At 41.1% G+C, this 22,761-nt stretch overlaps 1 protein-coding gene across 4 annotated transcripts in view; it reads left to right on the top strand.

Annotated features, from left to right (window-relative positions):
* Positions 1-22,761, top strand: part of LOC139760256 (solute carrier family 23 member 1-like) — a 268,117-nt gene that overhangs the window by 42,923 nt on the left and 202,433 nt on the right. For all 4 annotated transcript variants that reach the window (XM_071683190.1, XM_071683188.1, XM_071683189.1 and 1 more), the window contains 2 exons: positions 17,099-17,251; positions 18,188-18,345. In XM_071683190.1, the coding sequence (XP_071539291.1) occupies positions 17,099-17,251; positions 18,188-18,345 (311 nt within the window). The remainder of the gene's footprint in view (positions 1-17,098; positions 17,252-18,187; positions 18,346-22,761) is intronic.

Below are 22,761 nucleotides of genomic sequence, written 5' to 3'. Positions count from 1 at the left end.
GGAGAAAAACTGGAGGAAATGAAGTGTTATAGATATCTGGGAGTGGATTTGGCAGCGGATGGAACCATGGAAGCGGAACTGAATCATAGGGTGGGGGAGGGGGCGAAAGTTCTGGGAGCGTTAAAAAATGTGTGGAAGTCGAGAACGTTATCTTGGAAAGCAAAAATGGGTAGGTTTGAAGGAATAGTGGTTCCAACAATGTTATATGGTTGCGAGGCGTGGGCTATAGATAGAGTTGTGCGGAGGAGGGTGGATGTGCTGGAAATGAGATGTTTGAGGACAATATGTGGTGTGAGGTGGTTTGATCGAGTAAGAAATGAAAGGGTAAGAGAGATGTGTGGTAATAAAAAGAGTGTGGTTGAGAGAGCAGAAGAGGGTGTTTTGAAATGGTTTGGTCACATGGAGAGAATGAGTGAGGAAAGATTGACAAAGAGGATATATGTGTCAGAGGTGGAGGGAACGAGGAGAAGTGGGAGACCAAATTGGAGGTGGAAAGATGGAGTGAAAAAGATTTTTAGTGATCGGGGCCTGAACATGCAGGAGGGTGAAAGGCATGCAAGGAATAGAGTGAATTGGAACGATGTGGTATACCGGGGTCGACGTGCTGTCAATGGATTGAACCAGGGCATGTGAAGCGTCTGAGGTAAGCATGGAAGGTTTTGTGGGGCCTGGATGTGGAAAGGGAGCTGTGGTTTCGGTGCATTATACATGACAGCTAGAGACTGAGTGTGAACGAATGTGGCCTTTGATGTCATTTCCTATCGCTACCTCGCGCACATGCGGGGGGAGGGGGTTTTCATTTCATGTGTGGCGGGGTGGCGACGGGAATGAATAAGGGCAGACAGAATGAATTATGTACATGTGTATATATATATATATATATATATATATATATATATATATATATATATATATATATATATATATATGCATACGGTGAGATGTATAGGTATGTATATGTGCGTGGGTGGACGTGTATGTATATACAAGTGTATGTGGGTGGGTTGAGCCATTCTTTCGTCTGTTTCCTTGCGCTTCCTCGCTAACGCGGGAGACAGCGACATTGCATGATAAAATAAATTAAGAAAATAATATATATGTATAAGTGTACGTATGTAATAAGGAGAGAGGGCCAGAGAGCGTTACTAGATTACGTGTTAATTGATAGGCACGCGAAAGAGACTCTTTTGGATGTTAATGTGCTGAGAGGTGCAACTGGAGGGATGTCTGATCATTATCTTGTGGAGCCGAAGGTTAAGATTTTTAAAGGTTTTCAGAAAAGAATGAGAATATTGGGGTGAAGAGAGTGGTGAGAGTAAGTGAGCTTGGGAAGGAGACTTGTGTGAGGAAGTACCAGGAGAGACTGGGTACAGAGTGGAAAAAGGTGAGAACAAGGGACGTAGGGGAAGTGGAGGAGGAATGGGATGTATTTAGGGAAGCAGTGATGGCTTGCGCAAAAGATGCTTGTGGCATGAGAAGCGTGGGAGGTGGGCAGATTAGAAAGGGTGGTGAGTGGTGGGATGAAGAAGTAAGATTATTAGTGAAAGAAAAGTGAGAGGCATTTGGACGATTTTTGCAGGGAAATAATGCACATGAAATAATGCACTGGGAGATGTATAAAAGAAGGAGGCAGGAGGTCAAGAGAAAGGTGAAAGAGGCGAAAAAGAATGCAAATGAGAGTTGGGGTGAGAGAGTATCATTACATTTTAGGGAGAATAAAAAGATGTTTTGGAAGGAGGTAAATAAAGTGCGTAAGACAAGGGGTGGCAATGGGAATGAATAAAGGCAGACAGTATGAATTATGTACATGTGTATATATATGTATATGTCTGTGTGTGTATATATATTTATACGTATATTTGCGTGTGTGGACTTATATGTATATACATGTGTGTGGGTTGGGCCATTCTGTCGTCTGTTTCCTTGCGCTACCTTCGCTAACGCGGGAGACAGCGACAAAGTAGAATAAATAAATATACATACAGACATATATATATATATATATATATATATATATATATATATATATATATATATATATATATATATATATATATAATCAGTCGTATTAGGAAACAGGATTTAGAAATGGTTTCAGCACTTACGACCAACTGTAGGCAATCTAGCAATGAATAAAATTATTCTGTCTGCTTAAGTATTGTTTTGAATGATTTAAAAAGTCAAGGCATCTTTGAAATATACGAAGGAATAATTGTGCACATGAATATGCCAAATGAACGTTCAAATGGAAAGAGGAATGCTGCATGGGCATGTCATTTCTCCGAAGTTATTCATGGCAGTATTAGAAGTATTGAGTAAAATGTACTGGGAAAATGAAGGATTTAGCGTCCATAACATATCATTTAACCATCTTAGATTCACTGATGATACAATATTTACTTCATCAAAACCTCTGGCCCGAATTGCGCAAGTGATTAGGCGCAGGGGCTGATGTCACTGACTATATTTTCCTTACTCGAAGAATAAACCTATATCGTAATGAACCATCACCGTGTATAATGTTACCAGGAACTGAAAGATTACTGAAGGTAATCATTTATTAGCGGATACCACAGTGTCAAAAGGAGGACGACTTATATTTTACGGTAGAGAAAATGTAACCAGGTTCCATAGAACTTGTTTACTTAAATGATATATGTATTTGACCACTAGAATTGTTTTAGAAAAACTGACATTTTACCAAGAAAATCTTGAAAAATAAAAAATTGTAATAATAGAAGATACTGACATCATATTAACCCTGTCTCTCTAACTTTGCACGGTGGACTAATGATTGTTATGGTATGTCATGTACATCGTATTTCTGATAGGTGGCTGAGTGTTTGCCTTTTATTTAGGCATATCACCTGTTAAGATTCATTGAGGCGCGTCAACGTCGAAATATATCCACTCATCGAAAAATTTTTAAATACCTTTATATATATATATATATATATATATATATATATATATATATATATATATATATATATATATATATATATATTTCTTCTTTCAAACTATTCGCCATTTCCCGCATTAGCGAGGTAGCGTTAAGAACAGAGGACTGGGCCTTGAGGGAATACCCTCACCTGGCCCAATTCTCTGTTCCTTCTTTTGGAAAAATTAAAAAAAAAAAAAAAAAAAAAAGAGAGGGAGGATTTCCAGCCCCCGCTCCCTCCCCTTTTAGTCGCCTTCTACGACACGCAGGGAATACGTGGGAAGTATTCTTTCTCCCCTATCCCCAGGGAGGATATATATATATATATATATATATATATATATATATATATATATATATATATATATATATAATTTTTTTTATTAATTATACTTCCTCGCCGTCTCCTGCGTTAGCAAGGAAACAGACGAAAGAATGGCCCAACCCCACCCACACACACACACACACACACACACATATATTTATATCTTGTACCATTTAAATTTTCCCCATCCACGGGGGACCAGTTTTCCTTTACTGACTTGAGGCTATACCCCGTCAAGGCTCTAACTTGGACCATTCCCTTAACAGGATGTGGTCCATGAGAACAGGTTAATATCAGATAACCTTCTCGGGCAGTAACATCTGGTGTCGGCCCTCGGGCTGGCATGGATGGTGCCTTCTATTTACGTTGGTGGAGAACGGGATGTGGTCGTGCCCCCGAAATTACCATGGCGGGTATCAGTTCTCGAGGGCAGTTAGGTGAGGGGGGGGGATGGTTAGGCACCTCGGCAGGGTAAACCTGCTACTGTCCGTCGGGACGCAGTGGATGGTGTGCGTCGATGAGGCTCGGGGGTAAGGGTATATAAATAACCACTTTTTCCGACCTAGTAATGATCTCTTCTTACTTCCAGCATTGTTATCTGCAGTCTAATCGGTTACTTTCCTCTTGCTGACTTACACATCTCAGATGAACAACTTTCGTTATCTACATGTACTTAGTATCTCTTCTCCCCCCAGTAGATAGCTCTATTGTTGTTATTCTAACAGTTAGCTGACGGGAAACAGATAAAAGTTACCTTCTTAGTCTTATACATGTCTAGAATGTATTTATCAGTTATATTTGTCCATGTATCTTTATTCTTCACTTTAGGCTTTTCATGTCCATACAACGTACTGTAAAAGCAACAGGAAGTTCCTGCCAATGCTGACTTTTCCCGATGCTTTGTGCAGCCTTCCAGATATGCCCGAGTAAGAATATCACGCAGTCATGGATATCTGGAAACGTATGCATCTTTATGTGTTGACAACAACAACAAAAAAAAATCATACTGGGAGACGCGTGTACGAGAGAAAGATGCACTGAAGGTCATTTTATCATAGGTCTTATTCATGACCATCCCATTGTGTTATTTTACGACGCAGAGGTTCATTGTGTCGATACAGGAAGCTAACAACAGAAGAAAATTGGTACGTTGATAGTGATTATAGGAATGCGGGAGAGGCAGTAGTTGTCAGTGTGGCCTTATCTTTCTTTCACAAATCACTCATTTACATCATGGAATCACTAGCCTTGTTGTGGTTTTTTATGATAAATGAAATAGAAAATTGATTAACGAAGCATCACAAGGAAAGCAAACATTTTCCATATTTGACATTAAAGCTTGGACACCTGGTCATAGTGGAGAACATCACCTGCATCCTGATGGTAACAAGGCCAAGGACAGTACAACACAGGAAATATGACGCAACGTTTTGAATGTTTACTACACTGGATAGTACGGTGAAGGGAGGGAAGGTGATTCTTCACGAGGAAGGAAGTTGACGTAGGAGGAAGGGAAGGTGACATGTTGGATTGGAGAGAGAAAAACTGGCCTCCAGTAATCTTGAACAAGTTTATCCAGTCATCGCTCTCTTAGTACCGGTCTCGCTCGTTTTCTATATATTTTTCTTCTGTAGTTAGCCAAGCATAGCGTATAAAACCTTTGGGAGCGGCCGAATCTTTTAGGGCTTGACACCTTCGTGCACCAGTCTTCATAGCTCCTGTACAATAAATTACTTTCACTTCTTGGTACAATGGATGTTGTTTGACACCGAAGGGGTGAGCGTAACTTAAACAGCTTTAGAAACTTGATGAAGGGGCGCCAGGTCTACGGTGGGGGATATCGGTGTAGGAAATCTTTCGTAATTGCTGACGAGAGGAACGAGTATTTCAGGAGCTGACGACTTAAATACAGGCTTCTTGGTAGCGGTAATTGAGGGACGGGCTTTAGGAGGGATCGTTAGGGGGGGTTCTTGGGACTGAGAACTTACGATGGGTTACAAAGAGTTTGCAAGCGACAGGCAGGATTAAAGCTTTCCCTTGTCTCAGGACAATCTAAAGAGGTACGAACTAGTTTTGTTAGTTATGTGTTGTCAAGTGTTATGTGTGAGAGTTTATATGTTTGTGGAATGAATGCCAATAGCACCATATGTGGGTGAGGCGGAAAAGAAAAAAAGGCGGCAACCTGGGTCAAAGGAGGGAAACTTGACAGTCCCTGTAGTGCTGCCGGCTCATTTGTGGAGCAGTCAACAATTTTTCTAGGACCTGTAATATACCCTCCTAGTCGGTGGCTGTTTATTGCCTAATGATAGATCTTGAGAGATGAAGACTTTGAAAAGGGTTTCTTGCAGGGGTCTTGGGAATGTTTGGAAAGGGTTTCTTGCAGGGGTCTTGGGAATGTTTGGAAAGGATTACTTGCAGGGGTCTTGGGAATGTTTGGAAAGGGTTTCTTGCAGGGGTCTTGGGAATGTTTGGAAAGGGTTTCTTGCAGGGGTCTTGGGAATGTTTGGAAAGGGTTTCTTGCAGGGGTCTTGGGAATGTTTATTGGAAAGATGGATTTGAGTAGATGAAGACTGTCTTTTTTTTTTGGGGGGGGGGGGGGTTGTTGAAGGGTTCTTGTGAATGTCTCATGAGAAGGGGAGTGGATTTTCTAGATGAAGACTTTGGAAAGATATTCTTGGAGGGTTCGTGGTGGTGGTGATTGGAGGGATGAATTTTGTTAGGTGAAAACTTTAGGAGAATTATGTAGAGGGCTCATGGAGATACACTGAATAAGAGAAAGTTAGGAGAAGAAATATTAAATGGTAACAGATTCATAGGTCATGACCCAGGCATTTCATTCTCTTCACTCAAGACGAAGTTCTGGTATGAGTGCTTTATAAAGATTGATCATTAGCTAAAAGTTTGATTGCATTGTAGACATACTTTTCTTATTTGGTAATCAAAGGAGGATTTTTACATGGTGTCACAAATCTTTGTAAATTTGTTGGTCAGATGAATATTTTACAGTTTTGCAAAATTTTGTAAAATTATATAAAGGACGACTTTATGTAGTCTCAGAATCCTTTCAAAAATTTGATAATCAAATGAAAACTTTACACAGTATCTCATAAATCGTTAAATTCGATAAAGACAATGCAGTGCTTCATGAATCTTTGTAAAATTAGAAAGAGATACAACTATGATGTGGAATAGCACAAGTACATCTTTTTTTTTTTTCTATTTTTTATCATACTTTGTCGCTGCCTCCCGCATTAGCAAAGTAGCGCAAGGAAACAGACAAAGAATGTCCCAACCCACCCACATACACATGTATATACATACATGTCCACACACGCATATACATTCCTATACATTTCAACGTATACATATATATACAGACGCAGACATATATATATATATATATATATATATATATATATATATATATATATATATATATATATATATATATAATATATATACATATACATATATATATATATACATACGCAGACATATATATATATATATATATATATATTTTTTTTTTTTTTTTATACTTTGTCGCTGTCTCCCGCGTTTGCGAGGTAGCGCAAGGAAACAGACGAAAGAAATGGCCCAACCCCCCCCATACACATGTACATACACACGTCCACACACACAAATATACATACCTACACAGCTTTCCATGGTTTACCCCGGACGCTTCACATGCCTTGATTCAATCCACTGACAGCACGTCAACCCCTGTATACCACATCGCTCCAATTCACTCTATTCCTTGCCCTCCTTTCACCCTCCTGCATGTTCAGGCCCCGATCACACAAAATCTTTTTCACTCCATCTTTCCACCTCCAATTTGGTCTCCCTCTTCTCCTCGTTCCCTCCACCTCCGACACATATATCCTCTTGGTCAATCTTTCCTCACTCATTCTCTCCATGTGCCCAAACCATTTTAAAACACCCTCTTCTGCTCTCTCAACCACGCTCTTTTTATTTCCACACATCTCTCTTACCCTTACGTTACTTACTCGATCAAACCACCTCACACCACACATTGTCCTCAAACATCTCATTTCCAGCACATCCATCCTCCTGCGCACAACTCTATCCATAGCCCACGCCTCGCAACCATACAACATTGTTGGAACTACTATTCCTTCAAACATACCCATTTTTGCTTTCCGGGATAATGTTCTCGACTTCCACACATTTTTCAAGGCTCCCAGAATTTTCGCCCCCTCCCCCACCCTATGATCCACTTCCGCTTCCATGGTTCCATCCGCTGACAGATCCACTCCCAGATATCTAAAACACTTCACTTCCTCCAGTTTTTCACCATTCAAACTCACCTCCCAATTGACTTGACCCTCAACCCTACTGTACCTAATAACCTTGCTCTTATTCACATTCCGTCACCAGCTTCTGCAGTTTCTCACATGAATCCGCCACCAGCGCTGTATCATCAGCGAACAACAACTGACTCACTTCCCAAGCTCTCTCATCCCCAACAGACTTCATACTTGCCCCTCTTTCCAAGACTCTTGCATTTACCTCCCTAACAACCCCATCCATAAACAAATTAAATAACCATGGAGACATCACACACCCCCTGCCGCAAACCTACATTCACTGAGAACCAATCACTTTCCTCTCTTCCTACACGTACACATGCCTTACATCCTCGATTAAAACTTTTCACTGCTTCTAACAACTTGCCTCCCACACCATATATTTAATACCTTCCACAGAGCATCTCTATCAACTCTATCATATGCCTATATATATATATATATATATATATATATATATAATATATATATATATATATATATATATATTAGGGAAAATGATTTGGTAAACAGAGAAGAGGTAGTGAAAGCTTTGCGGATGATGAAAGCCGGCAAGGCAGCAGGTTTGGATGGTATTGCAGTGGAATTTATTAAAAAAGGGGGTGACTGTATTGTTGACTGGTTGGTAAGGTTATTTAATGTATGTATGACTCATGGTGAGGTGCCTGAGGATTGGCAGAATGCGTGCATAGTGCCATTGTACAAAGGCAAAGGGGATAAGAGTGAGTGCTCAAATTACAGAGGTATAAGTTTGTTGAGTATTCCTGGTAAATTATATGGGAGGGTATTGATTGAGAGGGTGAAGGCATGTACAGAGCATCAGATTGGGGAAGAGCAGTGTGGTTTCAGAAGTGTTAGAGGATGTGTGGATCAGGTGTTTATTTGAAGAATGTATGTGAGAAATACTTAGAAAAGCAAATGGATTTGTATGTAGCATTTATGGATCTGGAGAAGGCATATGATAGAGTTGATAGAGATGCTCTGTGGAAGGTATTAAGAATATATGGTGTGGGAGGCAAGTTGTTAGAAGCAGTGAAAAGTTTTTATCGAGGATGTAAGGCATGTGTACGTGTAGGAAGAGATGAAAGTGATTGGTTCTCAGTGAATGTAAGCTTGCGGCAGGGGTGTGTGATGTCTCCATGGTTGTTTAATTTGTTAATGGATGGGGTTGTTAGGGAGGTGAATGCAAGAGTTTTGGAAAGAGGGGCAAGTATGAAGTCTGTTGGGGATGAGAGAGCTTGGGAAGTGAGTCAGTTGTTGTTCGCTGATGATACAGCGCTGGTGGCTGATTCATGTGAGAAACTGCAGAAGCTGGTGACTGAGTTTGGTAAAGTGTGTGAAAGAAGAAAGTTAAGAGTAAATGTGAATAAGAGCAAGGTTATTAGGTACAGTAGGGTTGAGGGTCAAGTCAATTGGGAGGTGAGTTTGAATGGAGAAAAACTGGAGGAAGTGAAGTGTTTTAGATATCTGGGAGTGGATCTGGCAGCGGATGGAAACATGGAAGCGGAAGTGGATCATAGGGTGGGGGAGGGGGCGAAAATTCTGGGAGCCTTGAAGAATGTGTGGAAGTCGAGAACATTATCTCGGAAAGCAAAAATGGGTATGTTTGAAGGAATAGTGGTTCCAACAATGTTGTATGGTTGCGAGGTGTGGACTATGGATAGAGTTGTGCGCAGGAGGATGGATGTGCTGGAAATGAGATGTTTGAGGACAATGTGTGGTGTGAGGTGGTTTGATCGAGTGAGTAACGTAAGGGTAAGAGAGATGTGTGGAAATAAAAAGAGCGTGATTGAGAGAGCAGAAGAGGGTGTTTTGAAATGGTTTGGTCACATGGAGAGAATGAGTGAGGAAAGATTGACCAAGAGGATATATGTGTCGGAGGTGGAGGGAACGAGGAGAAGAGGGAGACCAAATTGGAGGTGGAAAGATGGAGTGAAAAAGATTTTGTGTGATCGGGGCCTGAACATGCAGGAGGGTGAAAGGAGGGCAAGGAATAGAGTGAATTGGAGCGATGTGGTATAACGGGGTTGACGTGCTGTCAGTGGATTGAATCAAGGCATGTGAAGCGTCTGGGGTAAACCATGGAAAGCTGTGTAGGTATGTATATTTGCGTGTGTGGACGTATGTATATACATGTGTATGGGGGTGGGTTGGGCCATTTCTTTCGTCTGTTTCCTTGCGCTACCTCACAAACGCGGGAGACAGCGACAAAGCAAAAAAATATATATATATATATATATATATATATATATATATATATATATATATATATATATATATATATATATATATACATTTTACTTATTTCATTTATAGTACTTTGTCGCTGTCTTCCTCATTAGCGAGGTAGCGCAAGGAAACAGACGAAAGAATGGCCCAACCCACCCACATAATGTATATACATACACGTCCACACACACGCACATACACATACCTATGCATCTTAACGTATACATATATATACACACATAGACATATACATATATACACATGTACATGATTCATACTGCCTACCCTTTATTCATTCCAGTCGCCACCCTGCCACACCTGAAATGACAACCTCCTCCCCCCGCATGAGCGCGAGGTAGTGCTAGGAAGAGACAACAAAGGCCACATTCGTTCACACTCAGTCTCTAGCTGTCATGTATAATGCACCAAAACCACGGCTCCCTTTCCACATCCAGGCTCCTCAAAACTTTTCATGGTTTACCCCAGATGCTTCACATGCCCTGGTTCAGTCCATTGACAGCACGCCGACCCCAGTATACCACATCGTTCCAATTCACTCTATTCCTTGCACACCTTTCACCCTCCTGCATGTTCAGGTTCTGATCCCTCAAAATCTTTTTCACTCCATCTTTCCACCTCCAATTTGGTCTCCCACTTCTCCTCGTTCCCTCCACCTCTGACACATATATCCTCTTTGTCAATCTTTCCTCACTCATTCTCTCCATGTGACCAAACCATTTCAAAACACCCTCTTCTGCTCTCTCAACCACACTCTTTTTATTACCACACATATCTCTTACCCTTTCATTACTTTCTCGATCAAACCACCTCGCACCACATATTGTCCTCAAACATCTCATTTCCAACACATCCACCCTCCTCCGCACAACTCTATATATAGCCCACGCCTCGCAACCATATAACATTGTTAGAACCACTATTCCTTCAAACATACCCATTTTTGCTTTCAAAGATAACGTTCTCGACTTCCATACATTTTTCAGCGCTCTCAGAACTTTCGCCCCCTCCCCCACCCTATGATTCACTTACGCTTCCATGGTTCCATCCACTGCCAAATCCACTCCCAGATATCTAAAACACTTTACTTCCTCCAGCTTTTCTCTATTCAAACTTCCCTCCCAATTGACTTGTCACTCAACCCTACTGTACCTAATAACCTTGCTCTTATTCACATTTACTTTCAGCTTTCTTCTTTCACACACTTTACCAAACTCAGTCACCAGCTTTAGCAGTTTCTCACCCGAATCAGCCACCAGCGCTGTATCATCAGTGAACAACAACTGACTCACTTCCCAAGCTCTCTTATCCACAACAGACTGCATACTTGCCCCTTTCCAAAACTCTTGCATTCACCTTCCTAACAACCCCATCCATAAACAAATTAAACAACCATGGAGACACCATGCACCCTTGCCGCAAACCAACATTCATTGAGAACCAATAACCTTCCTCTCTTCCTATACGTACACATGCCTTACATCCTCGATAAAAACTTTTCACTGCTTCTAACAACTTACCTCCCACACCATATATTCTTAATACCTTTCACAGAGCATCTCTATCAACTCTATCATATGCCTTCTCCACATCCATAAATGCTACATACAAATCCATTTGCTTTTCTAAGTATTTCTCACATACATTCTTCAAAGCAAACACCTGATCCACACATCCTCTACCACTTCTGAAACCACACTGCTCTTCCCCAATCTGATGCTCCGTACATGCCTTCACCCACTCAATCAATACCCTCTCATATAATTTCCATGAAAAACTCAACAAACTTATACTTATGTAATTTGAGCACTCACTCTTATCCCCTTTGCCTTTGTACAATGGCACTATGCAAGCATTCCGCCAGTCCTCAGGTACCTCACCATGAGTCATACATACTTAATATTAAATAACCTTACCAACCAGTCAACAATACAGCCACCCCCTCTTTTAATAAATTCCACTGCAATACCATCCAAACCCGCTGCCTTGCCAGCTTTCATCTTCCGCAAAGCTTTTACTACCTCTTCTCAGTTTACCAAATCATTCTCCCTAACCCTCTCACTTTGCACACCACCTCGACCAAAACATCCTATATCTGCCACTCTATAATCAAACACACTCAATAAACCTTCAAAATACTCACTCCATCTTCTCACATCACCACTACTTGTTATCACCTCCCCATTAGCCCCCTTCACTAATGTTCCCATTTGTTCCCTTGTCTTACACACTTTATTTACCTTCTTCCAAAACATCTTTTTATTCTCCCTAAAATTTAATGATACTCTCTCACGCCAACTCTCATTTGCCCTCTTTTTCGCCTCTTGCACCTTTCTCTTGACCTCCTGCCTCTTTCTTGTATCCATCTTCCAGTCATTTGCATTATTTCCCTGCAAAAATCGTCCAAATGCCTCTCTCTTCTCTTTCACTAATAATCTTACTTCTTCATCCCACCACTCACTACCCTTTCTAATCTGCCCACCTCCCATGCTTCTTATGCCACAAGCATCCTTTGCACAAGCCATCACTGCTTCCCTAAATACATCCTATTTCTCTCCCACTTCCCTTACGTCCTTTGTTCTCACCTTTTTCCATTCTGTACACAGTCTCTCCTGGTACTTCCTTGCAAAAGTCTCCTTCCCAAGCTCACTTACTCTAACCACTCTCTTTACCCCAACCTTCTCTCTTCTTTTCTGAAAACCTCTACACATCTCCACCTTCACCTCCACAAGATGTAAGGCATGTGTATGTGTAGGAAGAGAGGAAAGTGATTGGTTCTCAGTGAATGTAGGTTTGCGGCAGGGGTGTGTGATGTCTCTGTGGTTGTTTAATTTGTTTATGGATGGGGTTGTTGGGGAGGTGAATGCAAGAGTTTTGGAAAGAGGGGCAAGGATGCAGTCTGTTGATGATGAGAGAGCTTGGGAAGTGAGTCAGTTGTTGTTCGCTGATGATACAGCGCTGGTGGCTGATTCATGTAAGAAACTGCAGAAGCTGGTGACTGAGTTTGGTAAAGTGTGAGAAAGAAGAAAGTTAAGAGTAAATGTGAATAAGAGCAAGGTTATTAGGTACAGTAGGGTTGAGGGTCAAGTCAATTGGGAGGTAAGTTTGAATGGAGAAAAACTGGAGGAAGTAAAGTGTTTTAGATATCTGGGAGTGGATCTGGCAGCGGATGGAAACATGGAAGCGGAACTGAATCATAGGGTGGGGGAGGGGGTGAAAATCCTGGGAGCCTTGAAGAACGTGTGGAAGTCGAGAACATTATTTCCGAAAGCAAAAATGGGTATGCTTGAAGGAATAGTGGTTCCAACAATGTTGTATGGTTGCGAGGTGTGGGCTATGTATAGAGTAGTACGCAGGAGGGTGGATGTGCTGGAAATGAGATGCTTGAGGACAATATGTGGTGTGAGGTGGTTTGATCGAGTAAGTAATGTAAGGGTAAGAAAGATGTGTGGAAATAAGAAGAGCGTGGTTGAGAGAGCAGAAGAGGGTGTTTTGAAATGGTTTGGTCACATGGAGAGAATGAGTGAGGAAAGATTGACTAAGAGGATATATGTGTCAGAGGTGGAGGGAATGAGGAGAAGTGGGAGACCAAATTGGAGGTGGAAAGATGGAGTGAAAAAGATTTTCAGTGATCGGGGCCTGAACATGCAGGAGGGTGAAAGGTGTGCAAGGAATAGAGTGAATTGGAACGATGTGGTATACCGGGGTCGACGTGCTGTCAATGGATTGAACCAGGGCATGTGAAGCGTCTGGGGTAAACCATAGAAAGTTCTGTGGGGCCTGGATGTGGAAAGGGAGCTGTGGTTTTGGTGCATTATACATGACAGCTAGAGACTGAGTGTGAATGAATGTGGCCATTGTTGTATTTTCCTTGTGCTACTTTGCACGTGTTGGGGGGAGAGGGTTGTCATTTCATGTGTAGGGGGTGGTGAAAGGAATGAATAAAGGCAGGAAGTATGAATTATGTACATGTGTATATACTTATGTCTGTGTATGTATATATATGTATACGTTGCAATGTATAGGTGTGTATATGTGCGTGTGTGGATGTGTATGTATATACAAGTGTATGTGGGTGGGTTGGGCCATTCTTTCGTCTGTTTCCTTGCGATACCTCGCTAACGTGGGAGACAGCAACAAAAAACCATAAATATATAAATGAATAAACATAATTCACACTTGCTGCCTTTATTCCTTCCCGCCACCACCCTGCCACGCATGAAATGACACCCCCCCTCTCCCCGCATGAGTGCAAAGTAGTGCTAGGAAAAGACAACAAAGGTGAAATTCATTCACACTCAGTCTCTAGCTATCATGTATAATACACTGAAACCACAGCTCCCTTTCCACATCGAGGACCCACAAAACTTTCTATGGTTTACCCCATAAGCTTCACATGCCCTGGTTCACTCCATCACCAGCACATCAACCCCGGTATACCACATCATTCCAATTCACTCTGTTCCTTGCACGCCTTTCACCCTACCGCATGTATAGGCCTCAATCGCTCAAAATCTTTTTCACTCCATCCTTCCACCTGTAACTTGGTCTCCCACTTCTCCTCGTTCCCTCCACATCTGACACATATATCCTCTTTGTCAAGCTTTCCTCACTCATTCTCTCCATGTGACCAAACCATTTCAAAACACCCTCTTATGCTCTCTCAACCACACTCTTTTTATTACCACACATATCTCTTACCCTTTCATTACTTACTCGATCAAACCACCTCACACAACATATTGTCCTCCAACATCTCATTTCCAACACATCCAACCTCCTCCCCACAACTCTATCTATAACCGACACCTTGCAACCATATAACATTGTTATTACCACTATTCCTTCAAACATACCCATTTTTGCTTTCTAACCATATAACATTGTTAGTACCACTATTCCTTCAAACATACCCATTTTTGCTTTCTGAGATAATGTTCTTGCCTTCCATACATTTTTCAGTGGTCCCAGAACTTTTGCCCCTGCCCCACCCTGTGACTCACTTCTACTTCCATGGTTCCATCCACTGCCAGATCCACTCCCAGATATCCAAAACACTTCACGTCCTCCAGTTTTTCTCCATTCAAACTTACCTCCCAATTGACTTGTCCCTCCCCTCAACCCTACTGTACCTAATAACTTTGCTCTTATTTACATTTACTCTCAGCTTTCTTCTTTCACACACTTTACCAAACTCAGTCACCAGCTTCTGCAGTGTCTCACCCGAATCAGCCACCAGCGCTGTATCATCAGCGAACAACAACTGACTCACTTCCCAAACCCTCTCATCCACAACAGACTGCATACTTGCCCCTCTCTCCAAAGCTCATGCATTCACCTCCCTAACAACCCCATCCATAAACAAATTAAACGACCATGGAGACATCACACACCTCTGCCGCATACCGACATTCACTGAGAACCAATCACTTTCCTCTCTTCCTACTTGTACACATGCCTTACATCCTCGATAAAAACTTTTCAATGCCTCTAGGAACTTGCCTCCCACACCACATAATCGTATTACCTTCCACAGAGCATCTCTATCAACTCTATCATATGCCTTCTCCTGATCCATAAATGCTACATACAAATCCATTTGTTTTTCTAAGTATTTTTCACATACATTCTTCAAAGTAAACACCTGATCCACACATTCTCTACCACTTCTGAAACCACACTGCTCTTCCCCAGTCTGATGCTCTGTGCATGCTTTCACCTTCCCAATCAACATCCTCGCATATAATTTCCCAGGAATACTCAAGAAACTTATACCTCTGTTATTTGAGCACTCACCTTTATCCACTTTGCCTTTGTACAATGGCACTATGCATACATTCTGCCAATCCTCAGGCATCTCACCATGAGTCATACATACATTAAATATCCTTACTAACTAGTCAAGAACACAGTCACCCCCTTTTTTAATAAATTCCACTGCAATACCACCCAAACCCACTGCCTTGTTGGCTTTCATCTTCTGCAAAGGATTTACTACCTCTTCTGTGTTTACCAAATCATTCTACCTAACCCTCTTACTTCCTACACCACCTCGACCAAAACACCCTATATCTGACATTGTGTCATCTAACACATTCAACAAACCTTTAAAATACTCACTCCGTCTCCTTACATCACCACTACTTAGTATTACCTTCCCATTAGCCCCCTTCACCGATGTTCCCATTTTTTCTGTTGTCTTACACACTTATTTACCTCCTTCCAAAACATCTTTCTATTGTCCCTAAAATTTAAGGATACTCTCTCACCCTAACTCTCATTTGCCCTCTTTTTCACCTCTTGCACCTTTCTCTTGAATTCCTGTCTCTATCTTTTATACATCTCCCAGTCATTTGCACCATTTCCTTGCAAAAATTGTCCAAATGCCTCTCTCTTCTCTTGCACTAACAATCTTACTTCTTCATTCCACCACCCACTACCCTTTGCAATCTTCCCACCTCCCCCTCTTCTCGTGCTACAAGCTTCTTTTGCGCAAGCCTCCACTGCTTTCCTAAATATATCCCATTCCTCCCCCACTCCCCTTACCTCCTTTGCTCTCACCTTTTTCCATTCTGCACTCAGTCTCTCCAGGAGAACTTCAGTCTTGAGTGAAGACACTGAAATACCTAGTTCAAGACCTATGTAAAGTCCTCCTTTGATTATTAAATTTTACAAAGATTTATGAGACATCATCTTCCTTTGATTATCTAACTTTTTAAAGGTTTATAATGGACTTTGGAAAGTCTCCCTTTGATTGTCGGATTTTCTGAAGAATGATGAATGTGGAAAGTTTTTCTTTCCTTATTTGATTTTACAAATATTAATATTATGTCATGGCCAGTCCCCACATCATTGTACAGAGTATGTCAAGGTCAGTTCCCATAGCATAGTATATCAAGGTCAGTTCCCATAGTATAGTATATCAAGGTTAGTTCCTACATTATAGTATGTCCAGGTCAGGCTTTCTACCAAAATATGTCATGTCACATTCTGTACCAAGGTCAGGGACCTGCTCCACATTATATCAAGGTTGGAATCTGTACTGTAGTTATACTGATGTGTTCTGTTAGGGAATATGCCCTACCAACTGGTTAGCAAGAGAAACAAGGGCAGGAACAAACGAGACAGTGCTGTGTACCATTATTTTCTAAGAACCATTCTTTTTAGATAACTATGTGCAGTTCCAATTCTACTCCAGATTGTCCTATAGTATTTGTGTAGGTAACAGAAACTAATATGGAAACATTGTTACAGACAGCAACAGATGTACCAGTAGAACCAGTGTTAAGAAGCAGTGAGGACGGTGTTATGATGGTGGCTGAACCAGATGAGGGATACGCAATGGAGTTGCTGTATAGTGTGGATGATGTTCCTTCCTGGTATATGTGTATTATGCTCGGCCTACAGGTGTGTGATTAATAAAGCCTAGATAAAAACATTTAGTTTTCAAGTATTTATTAGTGTTTGAAGTTGCCAGATCAGTTGTTACCTTTAGTGCTGTGGGATTTTTGTTAACTTGCTGTATTGTTCCAAGGCAGAAAATGAATTTATCTAGTTTTCTTCATTAAAATATATTGTCAGTTACGACTTTACTTCATAATAAGATTGTAGTAGATATGCCCATCACAGTCATTATCTGGCTTTGTCATCCACGTCACTCATGTCTTATGGCTGCTATTTTATTTTCCATTAATTGTAAAGAACTACAGAATCTGTTCATGATGATGAAGTTGGTTATTGAGCATTAGCATCTTGCTGTTATGTGTTTTACCACCTCTTCCCATGTTACTGATTAACCATTTCTAATGACAGATATACGAATATTACATATAAGCTCATGTTCAGTACATTTTTGAAGAGATTTTGCGATGAGAAGAGGAAGGTATCTTTCATAAAGCAACTGAACAGTACTTGAATGGCATCCCTGACATTTCATTCACTGACTTTCACTGTTGCTATTGTTGTGAATCAGTTGTATACTTTCATTTCATCATAGAAATAAACCTTTATAGTTTCACCTTGGAGAGGTTGTGATAGTAGAGAAATAATGAGAATATAAGTTCTGATATTTGTACAGTTTTATCCTGTGATGTTAGCTAGAATAGAAATATCAAGTATCTGAAACATTGCCATTGCAGTGTGTCAATTTTCAATGTTATTTCATTGTCTAACTCACTGTCTTCATACACCACATGACAAAAGTAGACACATTTTTCATCATCCACATCATAAGTCTCCTCACTATTGTATAAAGTATCACCCTCATAGTCACCCTTTGTTACTGTGAACACTGAAGCCACCACAAGAATAAACAGCACTATCACCATCTTCATGATGTTGCAGCACTACCTGACTATGGTGGGTGCCACTATTACCATTCCTTTCATCCTTACACCGCTGATGTGTATTGAAGACAACGACCCAGCAAGAGGCAAGATAGTTTCCACCATTATTTTTGTCTCGGGCCTTGTCACCTTGTTGCAGTCATCTGTTGGGGTAAGGTGAGTCACTTCTCCTTCATAATTAATCAAGTGAGCCTTTCCTCCTTTAACAGGGGCTAGGTGAGGATTTTTTCCTTTACCATTAGGTGAGGCTTCTTCACTAGTAATTAGGCCAGACTCTTCCTTTCCTAGTAATCAATTGAAATGCTGTCTCTTCACTGGTAGACAAATAAGACTTTGCATCATGATCATCATTAGAGGGATAAGCTGTTTTTCTTTATCAATAGTTAGGCTCTTTTTTCACCATGAAGCAGGGGATGCTATCCTTCTGTTGGAATTAGATCATGCACTCTTCCATCAGTAGTAGTTAAAATGCTCTTGCTTAATCAATAGAATCTGGCTTTCCTCCTTCATCGGTATGAGTAGGAAGCCCTCCTCCCCCTTCACCAGTAGTACAATGAGGCTTACCTAAATCAGTAGTGAAATAAGGTTCTTCACCAGTAGTCTGTCGAGGCTCTTCTGAACTAGTGGCTTGGTAAGGCTTTCCAACTTAAGTGTCCTTTAGCTCATTTTAAGTAGTAGTGAGTGGCGACTCTCAGCCAGGTTAGCTGTTTTATGTTTGTTCTTTTCAGTTTCATTCTTTTTCGGATTCAGGACCTTGAAAGTCTCATTCATCAAGCTTTATGTAGTTGACAGTTTTCATCTAACAGTTAAAAAGTTTCAACATTAATGTTTTATGATATGGAAAGGTGTCACATATAATGATTTGGTTAATGTGACCTACTTTTATGCATTACTTAACATAAAAGAAAATGATGTTCTGCCCTAAATCTCATGACAGTAGCTAATTAAAAGTTTTATCATATAAGCATTATGATTTTGAAATTTCTTATTTGTTTGTGATATTTTTAAGAATAGTTTTATAATTATACTATGCTAATTCTCTGACTGCAACACCAAGTTTAAAGACATTACAGAAATTTGGATATTTAGTGCTTTGGATCATATATGGTAGAGTTGTAATCCTTAAAATAAGAGCTTAGGGATTTATATGTGCTATGTTTACATGACATCAATCTAAGATATACAAGAAAGCTTTGACTGAAGATTGTTGGTTGTACCATTATTTAAAGGAGGTAATGCACTTTGAGTGTTATGAATAGAATTTCTAGTACTTGACTTCAGATTGTTGGTGGTACCATTATTTAAAGGAGGTAATGCACTTTGAGTGTTATGAATAGAATTTCCAGTACAGTACCTGTTGAGATTTAAGTACTAAAAGAATTACTTTAGTGTTCTGAAAAAACAGTACCTGTTGAGATTTAAGTGCTAAAAGAAATACTTCAGCGTTCTGAAAAAACAGAGTATCTGTTCCACCTTAAACTATGCCTCACCAGCATAATCATTCACCCTAGTCGAAAGAATATATAAGAAAGCTGCAAACGACACAAAAAAGATTACTGAACAATCACTGGTTGCTAAGCAACCATAAATGCTTACCACGTACACAAGGAAGCAAAGATCCTCCTAATACAATCCTACCTCAGTATGCCTGGCACTCATTTCTTTGTAACAGCACTCGACTCTTCCCATCAAAATCATTCCATAGCAAACCATCAGCCCCCATCTGGAAATAAAAAAGCTTTTCCTGATCTCACACTTCAGCAGTCTATACTTACAGGAGCCCTCACACCCAACAATCAACTATGATAAAACATGTACATTACAAAATCACCCAACAAATGTAAAAACTGCCTTTTTAACTCAGTCTTAAACACACCTTGCCAGACGTATCTCTATTTAGAGCCACACTCCCCAGATGTACACAAGTTAGACTTTCTCACTTTTGCTGTGCTCTGAACACCACCTTTCCATACAACAGTAAATAGACTGTTTTAGCATCTCTCTCTGTCTCTCTCTTGATCCCTGTTTCCTGTGTTAGGGAGGTAGTGCCAGGAAACAGACAAAGAAAGACCCATCCTCTCATATACACACATACATACACATATTATAGTGCCACATATGTGTACATTATACGCCCACACACACACACACACACACACATATATATATATATATATATATATATATATATATATATATATATATATATATTGGGAGGTAAGTTTGAATGGAGAAAAACTGGAGGAAGTAAAGTGTTTTAGATATCTGGGAGTGGATCTGGCAGCAGATGGAACCATGGAAGTGGAAGTGGATCATAGGGTGGGGGAGGGGGCGAAAATTCTGGGAGCCTTGAAGAATGTGTGGAAGTCGAGAACATTATCTCGGAAAGCAAAAATGGGTATGTTTGAAGGAATAGTGGTTCCAACAATGTTGTATGGTTGCGAGGCGTGGGCTATGGATAGAGTTGTGCGCAGGAGGATGGATGTGCTGGAAATGAGGTGTTTGAGGACAATGTGTGGTGTGAGGTGGTTTGATCGAGTAAGTAACGTAAGGGTAAGAGAGATGTGTGGAAATAAAAAGAGCGTGGTTGAGAGAGCAGAAGAGGGTGTTTTGAAATGGTTTGGGCACATGGAGAGAATGAGTGAGGAAAGATTGACCAAGAGGATATATGTGTCGGAGGTGGAGGGAACGAGGAGAAGTGGGAGACCAAATTGGAGGTGGAAAGATGGAGTGAAAATGATTTTTAGTGATCGGGGTCTGAACATGCAGGAGGGTGAAAGGAGGGCAAGGAATAGAGTGAATTGGATCGATGTGGTATACCGGGGTTGACGTGCTGTCAGTGGGTTGAATCAGGGCATGTGAAGCGTCTGGAGTAAACCATGGAAAGCTGTGTAGGTATGTATATTTGAGTGTGTGGACGTATGTATATACATGTGTATGGGGGTGGGTTGGGCCATTTCTTTCGTCTGTTTCCTTGCGCTGCCTCGCAAACACGGGAGACAGCGACAAAGCAAAAAAAAAAAATATATATATATATATATCCCTGGGGATAGGGGAGAAAGAATACTTCCCACGTATTCCCTGCATGTCGTAGAAGGCGACTAAAAGGGAAGGGAGTGGGGGGCTGGAAATCCTCCCCTATTGTTTTTTTTTTATAGTTTTCCAAAAGAAGGAACAGAGAAGGGGGCCAGGTGAGGATATTCCCCCAAAGGCCCAGTCCTCTGTTCTTAACGCTACCTCACTATCGCGGGAAATGGCGAATAGTATGAAAAAAAAAATATATATATATTATATTTTGCTTTGTTGCTGTCTCCCGCATTTGCGAGGTAGCGCAAGGAAACAGAAGAAAGAAATGGCCCAACCCACCCCCATACACATGTATATACACACATGTCCACACTTGCAAATATACATACCTATACATCTCAATGTACACATATATATACACACACAGACACATACATATATACCCATGCACACAATTCACACTGTCTGCCTTTATTCATTCCCATCGCCACCTCGCCACACATGGAATACCCTCCCCCCTCCCCCTCATGTGTGCAAGGTAGCGCTAGGAAAAGATAACAAAGGCCCCATTCGTTCACACTCAGTCTCCAGCTGTCATGCAATAATGTCCGAAACCACAGCTCCCTTTCCACATCCAGGCCCCACACAACTTTCCATGGTTTCCCCAGACGCTTCACATGCCCTGATTCAATCCACTGACAGCACGTCAACCCCGGTATACCACATAGATCCAATTCACTCTATTCCTTGCCTGCCTTTCACCCTCCTGCATGTTCAGGCCCCGATCACTCAAAATCTTTTTCACTCCATCTTTCCACCTCCAATTTGGTCTCCCACTTCTCCTCGTTCCCTCCACCTCTGACACATATATCCTCTTGGTCAATCTTTCCTCACTCATTCTCTCCATGTGCCCAAACCATTTCAAAACACCCTCTTCTGCTCTCTCAACCATGCTCTTTTTATTTCCACACATCTCTCTTACCCTTACATTACTTACTCGATCAAACCACCTCACACCACACACTGTCCTCAAACATCTCATTTCCAGCACATCCACCCTCCTGCACACAACTCTATCCATAGCCCACGCCTCGCAACCACACAACATTGTTGGAACCACTATTCCTTCAAACATACCCATTTTTGCTTTCCGAGATAATGTTCTCGACTTCCACACATTCTTCAATGCTCCCGGGATTTTCGCCCCCTCCCCCACCCTATGATTCACTTCCGCTTCCATGGTTCCATCCGCTGCCAGATCCACTCCCAGATATCTAAAACACTTTACTTCCTCCAGTTTTTCTCCATTCAAACTTACCTCCCAATTGACTTGACCCTCAACCCTACTGTACCTAATAACCTTGCTCTTATTCACATTTACTCTTAACTTTCTTCTTTCACACACTTTACCAAACTCAGTCACCAGCTTCTGCAGTTTCTCACATGAATCAGCCACCAGCGCTGTATCATCAGCGAACAACAACTGACTCACTTCCCAAGCTCTCTCATCCACAACAAACTTCATACTTGCCCCTTTTTCCAAAA

Source organism: Panulirus ornatus, chromosome 36 (genome assembly GCF_036320965.1).
Source record: "Panulirus ornatus isolate Po-2019 chromosome 36, ASM3632096v1, whole genome shotgun sequence".
In the NCBI taxonomy this organism is placed as follows: domain Eukaryota; kingdom Metazoa; phylum Arthropoda; class Malacostraca; order Decapoda; family Palinuridae; genus Panulirus; species Panulirus ornatus.
This window is presented reverse-complemented; position numbering and strand designations above follow the sequence as displayed.